This window comes from Doryrhamphus excisus, chromosome 14 (assembly GCF_030265055.1).
Source record: "Doryrhamphus excisus isolate RoL2022-K1 chromosome 14, RoL_Dexc_1.0, whole genome shotgun sequence".
NCBI classification, from domain to species: domain Eukaryota; kingdom Metazoa; phylum Chordata; class Actinopteri; order Syngnathiformes; family Syngnathidae; genus Doryrhamphus; species Doryrhamphus excisus.
In genome coordinates, this window is record NC_080479.1 from 2,582,046 (window position 1) to 2,599,372 (window position 17,327).

Here is a 17,327-nt window from a genome sequence, read left to right on the forward strand (position 1 = left end):
TGCGACACTGGACACTCAGTCCTTGTGGTGAAGAGAGAGCAGAGCCCAATGACAAAGTGCTCAATTCATCGATCTATGTATGTTCCTACCCTCATCTACGGTCATGAGCAAAGGACAAGCGGTTTTCTCCCATATAGATCAGGTGAGAAGCACTGGCATTCAGGAGAAACTCTGCATTGAGAGGAACCGGATGAGGTTGCTCGGCCATCTGGTCAGGATGCCTGCCTGGGGAGGTGTTCAGGGCACGTCCGATCGGGAGGAGGCCGCGGGGAAGACCCAGGACACACTGAGAGACTATGTCTCTCAGCTGGCCTGGGGACGCCTCAGGATTCTCCAGGAGGATTTGGACAAAGTAGCTGAGGAGAGGGACGTCTGGGTTTGCTGCCCTGACAACCCCTCCATTGATGGATAAGTGATGGATGGGTATTTCTTGAATTCAAAAGTGTTACTTTTACACGAGGACTTACCTAAACCAGCCCCAACCCTTCCCCACATTACAATACACACGATTCATGTGGTTGGATCAGGCCATAAATGTAGTAATAACTACAAGTAATAACTATAAGTAATAACTGTAAGTTTGATCAGAGATTTTTAATGATTGGTTGCTGACAGAAAAAGCAGAGAACAGAAAATATTCATGATATTCTTTATACCTTTCACCAGTGAGCTCCTCAACCAAAGTGGGGCCACCTTCCTCCTCTTTCTCTTGATGTTAAAAATATATGAGAAAATATAACAACTCCAAGCACATTAGCGCTGCACGCACTAGTCTTTATCCGCCATTTGGCATTTTCTTCAGGAACAACACAACGCCTCGTGCTATAGTGGCTTCTTCCCCACCACACCTCCCCTAGTGGTCAGTGATAAAATGACAGTTAAAAGGTAGAACAGGAACATAAGCAGATAAATAAATGTCAAAGTAATAACGCTGCAGTTCAAATTCAGGCCAGAGGCTAGACATCGTCTGGGGTTGTTGATTCAGCAGTTGTTGGAGGAGGAGTTGGTGAGGATGTTGGAGGAGGAGTTGGTGAGGATGTTGGAGGAGGAGTTGGTGGGGTTGTTGGGGGTGTTGTTGGTGGGGTTGTTGGGGGTTTAGTTGGGGGTTTAGTTGGCGGAGTGAGCACCTTAAAGATGATATAGTTGTCTTCAACCGCAAAGTAATAGGCAGGAATCGGATTGGGAAGCTTAAACTTGAGTATATCGCCTAGCTCTAAACATGTTACTTCAATATCAGTGGGTAATGTCTTGGGAGGCGGCGTGGGTGGTGTCGTGGGAGGCGTCGTGGGTGGTGTCGTGGGAGGTGTCGTGGGAGGTGTCGTGGGAGGTGTCGTGGGAGGTGTCGTGGGTGGTGTCGTGGGAGGTGTCGTGGGAGGTGTCGTGGGAGGTGTCGTGGGAGGCGGCGTGGGAGGCGGCGTGGGTGGTGTCGTGGGATTATCATCTGGAGTTGTAACAACAATTGCTTGAGTAGGCAGAGTCTTGGTTCCTGTTTGAAAGAAATGGAGTAAAATATCACAATATATCTTTCATCAATGTTAATAACAATTTGGAATTGTCCAATTCAAATAACAGTGAGACTGTAAAAGCACATCTGTTATGTTCTGTTGCATGAACTGGTGAATTGCCAATAGCAACTTTTCGCTAGAAGTGTATTCATGTGTACTGGTAGGCGGGTTGTCATTCTGCCGTGTGGATTTATTGCTGACTTAGTGCCGGGGTAGTTGAGGTAGTGAGGAGTTCATTGCACATGGCTTGGCCCATGTGGAGCAAAAGTGGACAAATTGCGCAATAGTCAACGGGTGTGTGCATCATTTGAGTGTTGGTTTTGGAAGTATATACAGCAGCCCAAAAAAGGCCAGCATTGTTAGTCCAGTGAACGGCGTCGTGCCAAGTGAACAACGTCTCCGGTCACCGACACGGTGGAGGCGGGTTTGAGCCACAGTGATATAGCCGGGCGTATGGGCTGTTCCCACGCTGCCATCAGAAACCCGCATGAACGCCACGACGCCACAGGCTCTGTTGACCATAGACTGTGCCCGGGGTGAGAGACAGTGACAACTCCCGCCCGGAAACACCAGGCAGGTGCCTCCACGCCGTTTTGAATGTTGGCACTTTGTGTTTGGCAGGTGCCATTTTCTTTTGTTACCTTTTTCGTTTTGAAATTATCATTGAAACATTTTATATTTGTTTCTGTATGCCAATATCCCAAACAAATGATTCATATGAGGAAAATGCAGATTCGGGTTTCAAAATAAAAATGATGTTGAAAAATATGGCCTCAAAGTTTCTATTGACTATTTCATACATGGCACTCTTAGAATCCACTTGAATTTATTCGTCTTATTTTAACTGGAAAAGTTAGCTCGAATACTACAGCGCATCAAATAAACTTGAATATGACAGGTTTATTTGATCTGGAATTACATGAATAAAGGATGTGTGACATACAATATGAACTATGAAGAATAAAACATTGATGATTAAAGAGAAACTTTAACAGAAAAGGGTAAACGTCCCTCCTTTTTGACTTCTCGACAGTCCAGTGGGTAGGTGAAGTATTTGTTGACTTGTGTGTGTTGGCCACCGTGGCTGAGGTCGCGCATGTGAAAGCTATCTCAGACTGACTGACTGACTACTTGCAAGCCTGTTGCCAGCTTTTATGTTCAAAGCTTAAATGAAATGCTTTGGAAGCAACTGGCGGGCCAAATGTGGCCCCCGGGCCGTAGTTTGGAGATGTGGGTAACAACAGCTGCCCCCCAGGGGTTGGTCCCAGGGTGATTTTTTTGAAAATGGCGCCCGTAATTCCTGGCAGTGCTTGTGTAGTTCTGGAGTCTGAGTATATAGTTTGATGTTTCACGCGTTGTCGAGTGTTTGATGACTTACCTACGAGCAGAAATACAAGAATGAAAGTCTTGATCATCATTGCGTTGTCTTTGTGTCCTCTGATGTCCAAGATAAAGTCAGATGGCTTCCTGTAAGACAGGGAGAAGGAACATTGAATGGCATATAGAAAGTGATGATGTCCTGTTGGTTCGACTGACATCTCTCTCCTCCTGTTCATGTTTTGCTCTACCAGTGTGATGTTACATCATTGTGTGTCACTGAAACCCTTTGGTCCTCCAGGACTGAGCTGGCTGTCTCCACTGGAACTTCCGGTCAAGAAAAATGTTCCTGCTTTGGTGAGCAGGACATGGTTGGATGTCCAAACTTGGACTGGACTCAACTGTTCTGAGATCCATGAAAGGACATTTTCTCACCAACCCTCGTTAGTGCTTCCACGTGAAAATGCACCAAGCGCAAGTACAAGCACAGTCCCATTTGAAATAGGCCATGACAGACATCTGGTTTCATTGCTCTTTATTCTACAAGTCCAACAATGTCCAAAAGTGCCATGGTCCAGTGTGTCCATGATGACACACAATACACTTCCAAACACTCATCTTTACGCTGACAAAGAAAGGACTTACCACACTGAGCAAAGTCTGTTGATAGAACCCACACTGGAGGTTGACTTGACTCTCAGTGTTTCGGTCTCCGTCCTGGTCCAACTTTTATATGCTGCTTCAATAAAGGCGTCATCTCAGAGGACATAATTATTTAATTAGTACTTTTTGTTGTCTAATTGGTGTTAATGCCATGGTGCGTTCCTTACTACTAAAAGGGGAATCTTGCCATGCAGCATTTCCTAAAGTATTGCTTCATGAATGATTACATGTCTCACCGTGTTATTGTTGCACAATCTCATTAAACAGCCCAGTGGGTGTGACTGCTCTCAGTCTACTTTCTGATTTGATTTGTCAACATTTTATTGACTGACACTTGTGGAAAGTTTCTTGGAGAACATAGAATTAAGCCAACCACCGATGATGGGACTAAATGTCTGATGCTGAGATAACAAAGACATGCAGATGAAGCTTGGTCGGCTTCAAACACAAAATGGTAAGTAGAAATGACCCCGGAGTTGCTTATCCTTCAATTCATGTTTTAAAGGGGACCTGTGATGCTCTTCCCCCTTTCTGACCTATACGTGTAGTTAGAATGTTGTATTCTGGTGTTAAAGCAGAAGTTTCCGATAATGAGGTTTGTACATTTGGAAGTGAGCCCTGAAAGACGTTTGGGATGGTTCTAAATGCTCAGTTTCAGAGGAGGTGTGTGTGATGGCACAGATGGGCGGGCTTACGTATATGGGCGTGGCTGTAGGACAGATACGCTCCCTTCCCTCCCCCAAGCTCCGCCCGCCACCCCCAAAAAAGAACTGCGTCTATGTTTATGGTGTTAGCAATATTCATTCATTCATTCATTTTCTACCGCTTATCCTCACGAGGGTCGCGGGGGGTGCTGGAGCCTATCCCAGCTGTCTTCGGGCGAGAGGCGGGGTACACCCTGGAGTGGTGGCCAGCCAATCACAGGGCACATATAGACAAACAACCATTCACACTCACATTCATACCTATGGACAATTTGGAGTCGCCAATTAACCTAGCATGTTTTTGGAATGTGGGAGGAAACCGGAGTACCCGGAGAAAAGCCACGCATGCACGGGGAGAACATGCAAACTCCACACAGAGATGGCCGAGGGTGGAATTGAACCCTGGTCTCCTAGCTGTGGGGTCTGCGCGCTAACCACTAGACCGCTGTGCCACCTGTGTTAGCAATATCACCCAGGAAATGTTTCTTTGGGTTAAAGGGAAAGACGCCACGGTCAGACACAAGTGGTTGGAGTTCCTGATTCCCTACCAGCAAAAGAAATGCATTTTCATCTGTCAAGGGCATTTCACACTGGACTGTTTAGTGAACATGGGCCACTATGCAGCTGGACTAGCCCACAAACTTGCTAAAGGCCTACGCCTTCCCAACGTTACTTGGTAGGGTGGAAAGGTCAGAAGGGTCAGCAGTCAGTAGCAGTTTATCAGGGTCCTAACTGTCTTTATTTTGGGGAAGTCATGGAGCAGAAGGGCTTGTCTGTGTAGCATTATAGAGTGTGCATACAGGAAGGTGTTGCTAATAGCCTTTTCCCACCACAATCAGTGGCTCTACCCGAGTTTTTTAAACACTGATAATCCTGCAATAAACTTGTAATTACCACATTACACTTATTATACATTACAGATATTGAAGAAAACCTAATACTAATATTCATTCATTCATTCATTCATTTTCTACCGCTTATCCTCACGAGGGTCGTGGGGGTGCTGGAGCCTATCCAAGCAGTCATTGGGTGAGAGGCGGGGTACACCCTGGACTGGTGGCCAGCCAATCACAGGGCACATATAGACAAACAACCATTCACACTCACATTCACTCATGCTAATATGCTAAAGCTATTTACCATTGAGACTCCAACTATTTTCCTGAGAAACTTGGGGCTGTCCAGTTTCTACTTTGGATCGGATTGGGGATGCCGGCAGCTCTGCTGAGGTAGCGAGAGCTGGCAACGTCCTCCAGGCTGGGCAGAGAGCAGCCAGTGATCTTCTGTGCCGTGTTGATCACTCAGGTTGTTCAGGTTGTTCCTCCTAAGCACCCTCAGGAAGTGGAGTCGCTGCTGGGCAGAGAGCTGCACGCCCAGGAATCTGATGGGAGTTGACCCTTTCCACACAGTCCCTCTGGATGTAATGAGGGGCTGGGTCGGCTCTGCTCTTCCTAAAGTCCAGTATTAACTCTTTTGTTTTTGTGGTGTTCAGTGGCAGGTTGTTTGCTGAACTCCACGCTGTCAGTCTGTTGACTTCACCTCTGTAGTTCGACTCGTCCCCCCCTGAGATGAGCCCGACCACGGTGGTGTCATCCGCAAACTTTATGATGGAGATGAGTCGGAGAGCAGTCGTGCATGTAAAGAGTGAACAGGAGGGGGCTCAAGACACAACCAGGGGAACCAGTGCTGAGTGTGATGGTGGAGGAGAGGTAGGGGCCAAGTTTGACGGACTGAGGGCGCTCCATCAGGAAGTCTTCAATCCACTGGCAGATAGGGATGGAGATGCCAGATGGGACAGTTTCTGGACAAGGATCTCTGGTATGATGTGGTTGAAGGCTGAGCTGAAGTCCAGGAAGAGCATCCTCATGTAGCTTCCTAGGTCCTCCAGGAGTGCTATGGTTATAGCATCCGCATATAGCAACTGGTGGGGGTCCAGAGTGGGAGGCATGCAGACAGGTCCTGATGTGTTGTCAGACCAAACGCTCAAAGCACTCCATGACCACAGGTGTAAGTGCAACAGGCTCGTAGTCGTTAAGGCTCTCCACTGCTGACATTTTGGGGACAGGGATGATGGTGGAGGCTTTGAGGCAGGATGGAATGATGGCCTGTGACAGAGACAGGTTGAAAATGCAGGTGAAAACTCCTGCCAGTTGGTCAGCACACGCTTTGAGTACCTTGCCAGGTATACCATCAGGGCCAGCCGCCTTCCTGGGGTTCACAGACTTCAGCACACGTCTCACTTTGTGCTCTTGAAGTGTCAGTGTGATAGTGCTGGAAGATGTTGAGTAGGTGTAGTAGATGGTGAGTAGAGTGACTGCTGGGGGTCTGTCTGCCAGCGAGGCATCAGCCTCCGCACTCACCAGGATGCTGCTTCTTTAGTTGGTGATGTGATTTATTCCCTGCCACATCCTCCTGGGGTCATTTGCAGTGAAGTGGTCCTCTATTTTCCTCTTGTAGGCTGCTTTGGCCTCTATGACGCCTCTTTTCAGGTCAGACCTGGCCACGCTGGCCCTGTCCCCTGATTTGAAGGCGGTGTTGCGGCTTTTGAATAGAATGATCAACTCAATAAAGTTGGGTTTGCAGCTAGCGGCACAACACCGCCGGAAGTTCTCCTGACCCCCCCCCCCCCGTCAAAATATGGCTGTTTTCTAACGTATGTTTTGGATGCTTGTCACTATGGTGGCATCGTGTTTACGTGTTTATATGTAAGTAAGACATGACTTACTCTATTCCGTGGCAACTTTGATGCCAAACCATGTCAATGAGTGATGTGTGTACAAAGATTGTATCATCCTAACTAGGAAAGAGAAGGGCTGAAATAAATACAGAACTTTGGCAGTTTTGATAACCTTTGCAAGACAAAGGGGTCAGACAACAACAGTATGCATGGCGGTCTGAGTGTGTGTGAATGTGTGTGAATGAGAGGGGCCCAAGTGGAAGAGTGAGGTTACAGGGAGAAGAGATACAGAAGGTGGATCATTTTAAGTACTTAGGGTCAACAGTCCAGAACAATGGAGATTGTGAAAAGGAGGTGAAGAAGTGTGTGCAGGCAGGATGGAACGGGTGGAGGAAAGGATCAGGCGTGATGTGTGATAGAGTTTCATCTAAAATGGTATACAAAACTGTGGTGAGACCAGCCATGTTGTTTGGTCTAGAGCAGGGGTGCTCACACTTTTTCAGCATGCGAGCTACTTTTAAAATTACCGAGTCAAAATGATCTACCCACTACAAAAATGCAAAACATCTATTTATTTTCAAATGTATTGAGGATTATTTGTACGTCAATGTATGTTGATGTACCTTACATAACCAAATGAGCCAATATTGCAAAACACACATAATTAACTATTAACATTTTTTGTAATTACCTCCGCATTACTCCACATTTCCCTTCTTTGGCACTGCGATGGTAGAATGGCATATGAGGCAAACGCACTTCGAAAAAGACATTGTGAAAAAAAAGTCCACCTCCCATTCCGTATGGAAGTGATATGTTTTTGCCTTTTTACTTGGTCCAGCTCCTTCACTCATTTTAGTGACCATAAACTTTAGCGAGGGCTTGAAATCTGACGCAATTCGCCGACTAGCTTAGCACTTTGCATCGCTGTTTACGCATGAGCGGTGACCTAAAGGTCAAAATTCAGTTGTCACCTGACTGGTTGTCCTGTATGTCAATCAAGTAACGGGGATGGATGATAGGTTGACATCGTAAGTTCTGCTGCACTTAGAGACGTTGTTTGATTTAATTGGTCGCCTGAAGGGCAACATTCAGTTGTCATCTGAATGGCTGCCCTGTATATCAATCAAGTGACGGCATTGATGCGAGGATGATATTTTTTTAATGTTACGCCGCGATCGACCAGCGATCGACCAGTACCACCTCCGCGATCGACCGGTAGATGGCAATTGACTTAATGAGCATCCCTGGTCTAGAGACAGTGCCACTGAGGAAAAGACAGGAAGCAGAACTGGAGGTAACAGAGATGAGGATGCTGAGGTTCTCATTGGGAGTGACCGGGATGGATAGGATCAGGAAGGTGTACGTACTTCAGAGGGACATTACATGTTAGAGGCCTTGGAGATAAAGTCAGTTATCGGCCAGACTGAGATGGTTGGAGGAGGAGATAGTGAATATATTGGTAGAAGGATGCTGCCAGGTAGGAGGCGTATAGGAAGAGCAAAGAGGAGGTTTATGGATGTAGTGAAGGAGGACATGAGGGTAGTTGGTGAGAGAGAGACAGATGCAGAAGACAGGGTTGGATGGAGGAGATTGGCTTGCTGTGGCGACCCCTGAAGGGAAAAGCCCAAAGAGAAAGACGGAGAAGAACAGATACAGATCATGGTATAGCTCATCCCTTCAAGTTGAGTTAAAATCATCAGCCAAGTCCAGAACACTCTCAGAACAGGTGTTAAACATTGCAGTGTCATTGAAAGTAACAGAAAATTGTGACACTGTTAGGATGTTGAAGGTTCTTCTGTGGCGCCCTGGAACAGGGGGCTTCTCCACAGAACAGTGCAGTGAAATAATGAACAGCACTGGGAAGTGATCCGAAATGCGGATCCAGTATCTCCGGGATCGCGATACACAAGTCCAGCCCAAGCAGTTTTCTATTATAACACCTAAAAATGTATTCTGGTTCACTCTGTCAGTGTCTATGCTGTCTATTGGTATTGCACCCAAGTGTCACCAAATAGCATTCTTTTACTTTGACTTGGGTTTTATCAAAGCATTTTTCGTATATATTGTCATTTCACCTATGATTTTTCTTATTAATTCTACTATGGGGCTGCACGGCGGATGAGTGGTTGGTGCACAGACCTCACAGCTAGGAGACCAGGGTTCAATTCCACCCTCAGCCATCTTTGTGTGGAGTTTGCATGTTCTCCCCGTGCACGCGTGGGTTTTCTCCGGGTACTCCGGTTTCCTCCCACATTCCAAAAACATGTTTGGTTCATTGGCCACTCCAAATTGTCGAGTGAATGGTTGTTTGTCTATATGTGCCCTGTGATTGGCTGGCCACCAGTCCAGGGTGGACCCCGCCTCGATAGGCTCCAGCACCCCCGAAACCTTCGGAAAAGTGGCAGCATATGAATGAATGAATTCTACTATGAAGGGTGAGTGTGACAAAAAACACTTAGAAAAGTTGTGTATTGAAAAGAAGAATGAAATTCAGGTGCCGTTTTGGGAGACCTCCAGAGGAGTCCCGCCTCCGTCGGCCCGCTCACCATTCAGGCCGCCCTCCAGGGTGGCCCGGCCACCCCCACCGGCCTAGCCCTTTCCCCTGCATCTCGTGGGGGCCCTGCTGGCTCCGCAAGGCTTGTCGTCCCGGCCGACCTCCAGAGAGGTCTTGCCAGCAACCCAACTCCAGTCCTCCACCTCCCTTCCCTTTTTGTTAGTGGACTCTTTTTGGACGTCTGGGATCCGTCCTTGAGGATGTGGGGGGTTACTGTCACAATCTACACCGTTGCTTGTGTGACAGTCTTAGTTCCTACTCTCATGCTCTTATTTTGTACTATTTCCTGTGTTCCGTCACTTTCTCTCCTACACGCACCTGTTGGTAATTTGTTGATTTGTATTTAGTTCAGCCGGGTGCGTGTTCCCCATGTTGGTGCATTGACTTGTTGACGTGTTGTATGCCAGTGCTGCAATAGTTTTTTGAAAATAAAGCTAAGCTTTTACCTGCACCTCTCTTTTACCTGTCCTCTCTGCATCCTGGGGTCGCATCGCAACACCGACATGCCGTACCGTGACACTTTCATTTGGGTCCAGGACCGCCCCATGTGTTGACGGACAGCCCATCGGATCCTTTGGCTCGGTGCAGGTGTCATTTTTTGGAGGACTAGCGCTTGACTTTATTCTCCGGTAATACTGAGGATCTTTCCAAAAAGTGGAATGACTGTCTTCCTGCGTCCAAGCTCAGCAGCAAAGGCATGCTGCCAGAGGCCTGGCTGATGGAGCTCCACCATCCCACCATGTTCAGGAAGAGAAAGCTTCTTAGCTTTAGCCATCAGGGGGCTGACCATTTGGAGCAGATTTTGACTTTTATAGCCTGTGGTCTTAAATTTTTGATCAGGTGAAAAAACACATTTCACTCTATTATTATAATAATTTAAATTACAAGTTCCAAATGATTTTTTGGCTTGATTTCATTCGTTTCTGGTTTCTTTATTCAATGATGCTTTTTCCACTCTCTGACCTATAAATGTAGTTAGAAATACATGGCAGGAGCTCGGACTTTGCTACCGGAGTTTTGAAGCTTTTGTTGGGAAAATTCCCAACCATTACTTGTCAGCACCTCTGGGGGACTGTGACAACTTTGTCTTAATTCAGGACAAGCGAGGTCTGAACTCACCACATCAACGAACTGTAAGGAGCCGAGAGCCGTTACAAGGCTAGCCAGCTAGCATGGCTTGTGGCTGCTCCTGCCATGACCTCCATAACATCATGGAATCTTTGTGGAGACTTCCCGGGCTGTAACAACGAGTGGTGAGAGACAATATTCGCTATAACAACAAACATTAAACACCAAAGACAGCCGTAAAGGCGAGCTTACGGGCGATGGCGTTGCCTAGCAACCACAACAATGCCTAGGTCCAAGGGGAAGGTTTCACCCACAAACTAGCATACCTGCCAGCTCAGGTACCTCGGATCGAGGTGTGAAATACAATGGACAACAATAGTTACACTCCCACCTTCCCTCACTTGTGAACAAGACCCCGAGATACATAAACTCCTCCACCTGGGGCAAGACCTAATTCCCAATCCAGAGGGAGCGCTCCACCCTTTTCCGACTGAGAACCATGGCCTCTGATTTGGATGTTCTGAGTCTCATCCCAGAAGCTTCACACTCAGATGCAAACGGTCCCAGTAAACGCTGAAGGTCGCAGCCCAAAGAGGCCATCAGCACCACATCATCTGCAAACAGCAGAGATGAGATCCGAAGGCCCTGACTCCCTCAACACCTTGGCTGAGGCCAAAATTCACCGGAACAGGCTCGATTTACAACTGGCAATGCGAACCAAACTCCTGCCTGTTTGTACAAGGACCGGATGGCACGTAGTAGCGCGTCCACCAATCCTGTACTCCTGGAGCACACCCCAAAGGACGCAGCGAGGGACACGGTCGAATGCCTTTTCCAAGTCTACAAAGCACATGTAGATCAGTTGGGCAAACTCCCATGCACTCCTGCTGGAACCAGCTGATGCTGGGGCTTGCCTTAGGGGCACGGTTGGCGGTACCTTCCTTGGTCTGTCCTGGGTCATGGGCACCTCCGTGCCCTTGGGGGGGCATTCAGCGGGCTCCGGGCAGTGGGGTCCATGCCGCTGGTGGCCTGAAGTCTGCGGTGGTGGCTTGGGGTTGCTGCGCTGTGGTGGCTGCGGGGACCGGGCTGTGTGTTGGGATGGGCCTGATCTCGCTCGTGGGGACGGGGGCCAGGGTGGCGTGTGGCGAGTGGGGGGCATGTGCCTCAGGGTCGGGCCTATTGGGGCGGGGGGCGATGCTCTCCCGGGCGTTTGGGTGTCTGCTACCACTGGTCTATATACTCTGCTGCATCGCTTTCCTTGTCTTTGCCCATCCCCGGTCTGTCTTCGGGGATGGTTCTTCGGTACGTGGGTGGTGCGCTGCTGCTTCTGGGGTTGGGTCGGGCCTCCCGGTGGATATTGGGGTCCGTTGGTGGCCTAGCACTGGTCTTGACTCCTTGGCTCTGGTGCTTGGCCTCCCCATGGCTTGGAGTTGTGGCACTTCCTCTCTGGGGGTGCGCTGCCCGGTGGGTGTTGGCTGGCATGGTGGGTTGCCTTGCTGTTCGCCTGCATGCCCCCTCCGGTTGCTCATATGCAGGCCTCCCAGCCTCGGCCGCACCTTTGTCTGCCTCATTGCTATAGCCCCGACGACGGGGTCGGGGTGCTATCCCTTGGTGGTCCGTGTCTCCTTGGGCTTGGAAGCGGCGCCTCCGGCCGTGGGCAGGCTCCCTTCCAGTTGGCGGGGGCGCCCTTGTGCCCGCTGGTGTGTGGCCCTTGATGCCCTTCTGCCCTAGTGGGGTATGGTCTCCCACCGGTCTCGGGGGTGTGGCTCTCCTCCGGCCTGCCGCCCTGTTGCTGGTCGGGATTGCTCCTCCATGGCCTCTTGCTGGTCTCGTCGGAGGGATGCTTCTTGGGGAGTCGGCCCTGGCTTTGCCCGCACCCACGGGGCCGGTGGATCTCTGGCGGTGAGAGCTTGACCTGGCTGCGCGGGGGCGGGGTTTACTGGGTGGTAGAAGGCAGTCCCTCTCCTTTTGTCATTCTCAGTGACAATTACACATTCACACACACGCATTCGCACATATGAGCACACTTACGCACACATATATGAATATGCACACCAACGGAAGTACACACCTCCATATGCTCCCTCACAGTACATGGGTGCTTCTCTACACAATCTACCATCTTATCCCTGATGTCTATATGCTATTGGTATGTATGCTATTATTACAGTAATAATGATGTCAAGCAGTGAGATTTTAATTACTGTAACTGTATGGCTGTAATTGTGTTTACTATCACGGTTCATGTCTTCATTGTTACTATTGTTACGATATGTTGAAGAGACGTGCCAGCAAAGACAGTCTCTCAACATCCAGAGCCTTGAGGAATTCTGGGCGGCACTCGTCCACCCCCGGAGCTTTGCCACTGAGGAGCATTTTGACCATCCCAGATACCTCAGCCACGGTGATGGCACTGTCCACGTATGTGTCCTCAGACTCTGCTTCCTCTATGGAAGGTATGTCAGTGGGATTGAGAAGGGCCTCAAAGTATTCCTTCCACTGTAAACAGTGTGGACGGATTACTTCCCTTTTCTGAGGCGCCGGATGGTTTGCCAGAACATCTTCGAGGCTGACCGAAAGTCCTCCCACACCCGAGTTTTTGCCTCGACAACCGCCAAAGCCACGTGCTCCTTGGCCTGATGGTACCTGTCAGCTGCTTCAGGAGTCCCACAAGCCATCTATTCTCGATAGGACTCCTTCTTCAGCCCAGACCTCTGGTGTCCACCATTGGGTTCAGGGCCTGCCGCCAGGACTGGCACCAACCACCATGCGGCCGCAGCTCCGATCAGCTGCCACAGCAATGGAGGCACGGAACATGGCCCATTCAGACTCAATATCCTGGTCCTTCCAGGAGAAGCTCTGCCGGAGGTGAGAGTTGAAGACTCGATGAAAGGGAGACTCTGCCAGACATTCCCAGCACACCCATACAGCCTGTTTGGGTCTCCCAGGTCTGTCCAGCACCCCCCCCCCCCCCCCCCACCATGTAATCCAGCTCTTCACCACTTTCAACTGGTGATCAGTTGACAGCTCAGCCCCTCTCTTCACCCGTGTGTCCAGAACATGCGGACGCAGGTGTGATGATACGACTACAAAGTCGATCATAGACCTGCAGCCTAGGGTGTCCTGGTGCCAAGTGCACTTATGGATCCCTCCAAGAACTCGAAGAAGGCAGAGTACTCTGAGCTGCCGTTTGGCGTGTACGCACAAACAACAGTCAGGACCCTTTCCCCAGCTTAAGGCGTAGGGAAATGACCCTCTCATTCACCGGGGATGACTCCAACACAGAGGCACCAAGCCGGAGGGCTATTAATAAGCCCACACCAGCTCGCCGCCTCTCCCCTGGAGCAACTCCAGAGTAGAACAAGGTCCAGCCCCTCTCGAGGAGTTGGGTTCCGGAACCCAAACTGTGGGTCGAGGTGAATCTGACTATATCTAGTCGGAATGTCTCAACCTCAAAAGTTCAGGCTCTTTCACCACCAGAGAAGTGACATTCCATGCCCTGAATTTCCGTGGATCTCAGAAGTGTACTCTCAGTTGGGCCCCTTTCTGGGCCCTTGTCTATAAGTCTCGCTCCTTCCTATCCTGCACTGTAGCTATTTCTAGTTGCTAACACAATGCCGTATCTACACAGTGGGCTCCATTGGAGCCCTTGCGTGTAAGTCCCTGTCTTGGCTAACCACCACGCTACTACTCCACTGCTGCCTGCCATAAGCAGATTTGTGCACTTTCAGCCTTGTACTGGCCGTCTGCCTGTTTTTCAGCAACCTTACCCACCATGGCCCCACTCACCTCTACTTCCGGCTGCCCCGACTGCTCGATCCTCCTGGGAAAAATCCATGAGTTGGAGGAGCGCATTTCTACCATGTGCAGGGTCCGCGAGGCTGAGCTCTTAATGGACACCATCACCTTCCGTCTCCCATCTCCACGGTCCGAATCAACCACTCATCCAGCCTCCCCCGCTGCCTCAACGGATAGTCCATCTCTGCCATTCCATGATGTCATCCATGCTCGGGCGGATGTTCCCCCAGCTCTCCCTCCGGCAGCTCCTGTCACCACTGCCGTCCTGCTGGTGCAGCGGGATAAACCCAAGTCCTTGGCGACCTCCACTCCAGCTAAACTGCCATACTGGCCCCAAGGCTCTCTTCGCCTCTCCGTTGTGAATTTCACCCCTGCACCACGGCGCCATCTTGCTTCTTTAACTTCTACCACTTCAGCTGCCCTGTCGCCGCCAACCCATGTGACGCTGCCAACCCATGTGATGCTGCCAACCCATGTGACGCCGCCAACCCATGTGATCCTGCCACTATCATCTGTCCAGGCACCACCCCGCCCACTTTTTCCCTGACCACCCTCATCATTGGGGACTCCATAACGAGGAACATTCAGTTCTTCAACGCCATAACATTCTGTTTTCCCGGAGCCACTGTCCCCCTCATCCACACAAAGCTTGTTGACATTGTTGAGCGATCTCTCCCCCCTTCAATTTGTAGAATAATCGTACATGTAGGTTGCGTCATGTAGGTTGTGTCGATGCTTTCCGCCGTCAGTCTGAAATCACCAGCACCCTGCTACTGCCTCTTTTACTTCTCAGCCTGCTTTTTCACCTCCAAACACGATCCCATTCCACTGGTCATACTGCCGGACCTCTTCCGGATTACGTCATCAAAACAACAAACACACGGATCTGACAAATCTCCGCCCGCTCTCTCGCTGCCTGGATCACATGACCAACTCATATAATCTCCAACTGTCCCTCCTAAACGTCCGCTCCCTCAATAACAAGGCTCTCATCCTAAATGAATACATCACAGAAAATAAACTTGACTTCCTCTGTCTGACTGAAACCTGGCTCAAACCCCTGGACTATTTCTCCCTGAACCGAGCGACACCTCCCGGTTTGACGTATATTGAAAACGGTGGCACGGCAGTCATAGTATATAAAAAGGACATAAAAGTCACTCAGATTTCTCTTCATAATATTCACTCCTTTGAATACACTGCTTTCAAACTGTCCGGTCCCTCCTTGTTCCTTGTTACTGTTATTATATATATATATATACATATATTGCCCCCCCCCCCAAACCAAATTCCTCTTTCCTCTCTGATTTCACAAACCTCTTTACCCAATTAAATGCCATCTCATCATCTATCCTTCCACTCGGTGATTTCAACTTACACATTGACAACACTAACTCCAAACCCGCGACAGAATTCCTTGAACTTGTCTCCCACTACAACAATAAAAATAAATAAATGGTCTCTTTTTCCCATACTGCTCCCAGTACACCCCTGTGCTCCATAATATGAAGTCCCGTAAACGCCAGCTCTTTTCAACAATCAACACACTGCTAAAGCCAAATAACAACTCCTCCTCATCCTTCACCACCAACAAATGCAACCATTTCCTAACCTACTTCCAGTCCAAAATTACCAAAATATACAGTTCCCTCAATCCCCCCTTGGCTCACTCGCTGCCCCCCCACCCTCTGCTATCTGGCTCCACTCAGCGACTCTCCCATTTCACACCCATCTCACTTGTGCAACTCACTGAAATACTAACTGGTATTAAGACTCCAACCTGCTCCCTGGATCCTATCCCTTCTTTATTTATCAAACCCTGCCTCCACATCATCTCTCTGCTGGTAACAAGAATAATAAACTCCTCCCTTACCACTGGTTGCGTTCCACAGTCTCTCAAGCTGGCAGCAATCACCCCCACACTCAAAAAGTCTGGTCTTGATTCCGATAACTTCTCCAATTTCTGTCCCATATCCAACCTCCCCTTTCTGTCCAAAATCCTTGAACGTGTCATAGCTGCTCAACTACAAACTCACCTCAACTCCAACAGCCTGTTTGAATCCTTCCAGTCCGGCTTCCGTCCCAAACACAGCACATTCAGCTTTACATCTCCACCACCTCCATCAACTCCAACATCTACTCCACCCTCACCAACTGCTTAACTGACATCAAAACACAATAGATATACAGATATTATCATCATTGGCCCCAAAAACATCACAACATCCACCCATAACTTCTGTCTCCAACTGGACAGTGCCACCCTCATTCCATCCCCACTCATCCGCAACCTCTGCATCCTCCTGGACCCCACCCTTTCATTTGAACCCCAAGTCAAACAATTAAACTGGATAGCGTCTTTAAGTACTCTGAAAAGTGCTATACAAATAAAATGTATTATTATTATGTCCGAAGAACCAGATTTGGCTGCCAAAGACCAGGTCGCCTAAGCACCTGTCTACTACATGGTCGTGCAACTCCAAAAGGGGGGGGGGGGGGGGGGGGGGGGCGAGGATGGAGCAAGCAGTTACACGAGCTGTACTTGTTCGTCTATGTGTGTGTGTCTGTGTGTGTGTATGTGAGAGTAATTACTTTTTTGTGCATGTGTTCTTATCTTGGCACATTTTTGCATGATGAGCAGGAACATCTGCAAGGTCACTGCTGGCGTTCCCAGGCACCTCCAAGACCTGTGGCGCTGGGAGTTGCTGATCAGGGTTACGGAACATTCCTGCTTCAAAACACTCAAACACTCTTTCTATTGTCTAAGCAAACGGATATACGGGTGATAACTAACGCTATAATAATCTATATATATATAATATAATAATAACAATACAATCTGTATTGTTGGGGATGAATGTGCAACATTGGTCGCCAAACATGGAGCATACTCCCTGCTGATGCGCAAGCAGTCCATCCAAGGCGATCCGATTCTGGAAGGTCATTCATTCAGAGCTAAAAACAAGGTATAAAAAGTCGGGTATAAAAAGTTAGACATTAAAAAGGATTTAAACAGGTGGGAAAAAATGCAGTCCGGG

At 48.9% G+C, this 17,327-nt stretch overlaps 1 protein-coding gene across 1 annotated transcript; it reads right to left on the reverse strand.

Moving 5' to 3' along the window:
- Positions 1-590: 590 nt before the first annotated feature.
- Positions 591-16,423, reverse strand: LOC131101998 (spore coat protein SP85-like). The gene is made up of 3 exons (XM_058047449.1): positions 16,326-16,423; positions 2,884-2,972; positions 591-1,486 (listed from the first exon to the last, which is right to left on the reverse strand). Exons 2-3 carry the CDS (start codon positions 2,921-2,923, stop codon positions 957-959), a joined length of 570 nt encoding a protein of 189 aa, XP_057903432.1. The 5' UTR covers positions 2,924-2,972; positions 16,326-16,423; the 3' UTR covers positions 591-956.
- Positions 16,424-17,327: the final 904 nt, after the last annotated feature.

Bases quoted from the DNA above. Each gene is read 5' to 3' on its own strand.
- LOC131101998 (XM_058047449.1), bottom strand. From the start codon at position 2,923: ATGATGATCAAGACTTTCATTCTTGTATTTCTGCTCGTAG. The intron at 1,487-2,883 runs GTAAGTCATCAA...TCTTTCAAACAG, and splicing joins TCTTGTATTTCTGCTCGTAG to GAACCAAGACTCTGCCTACT.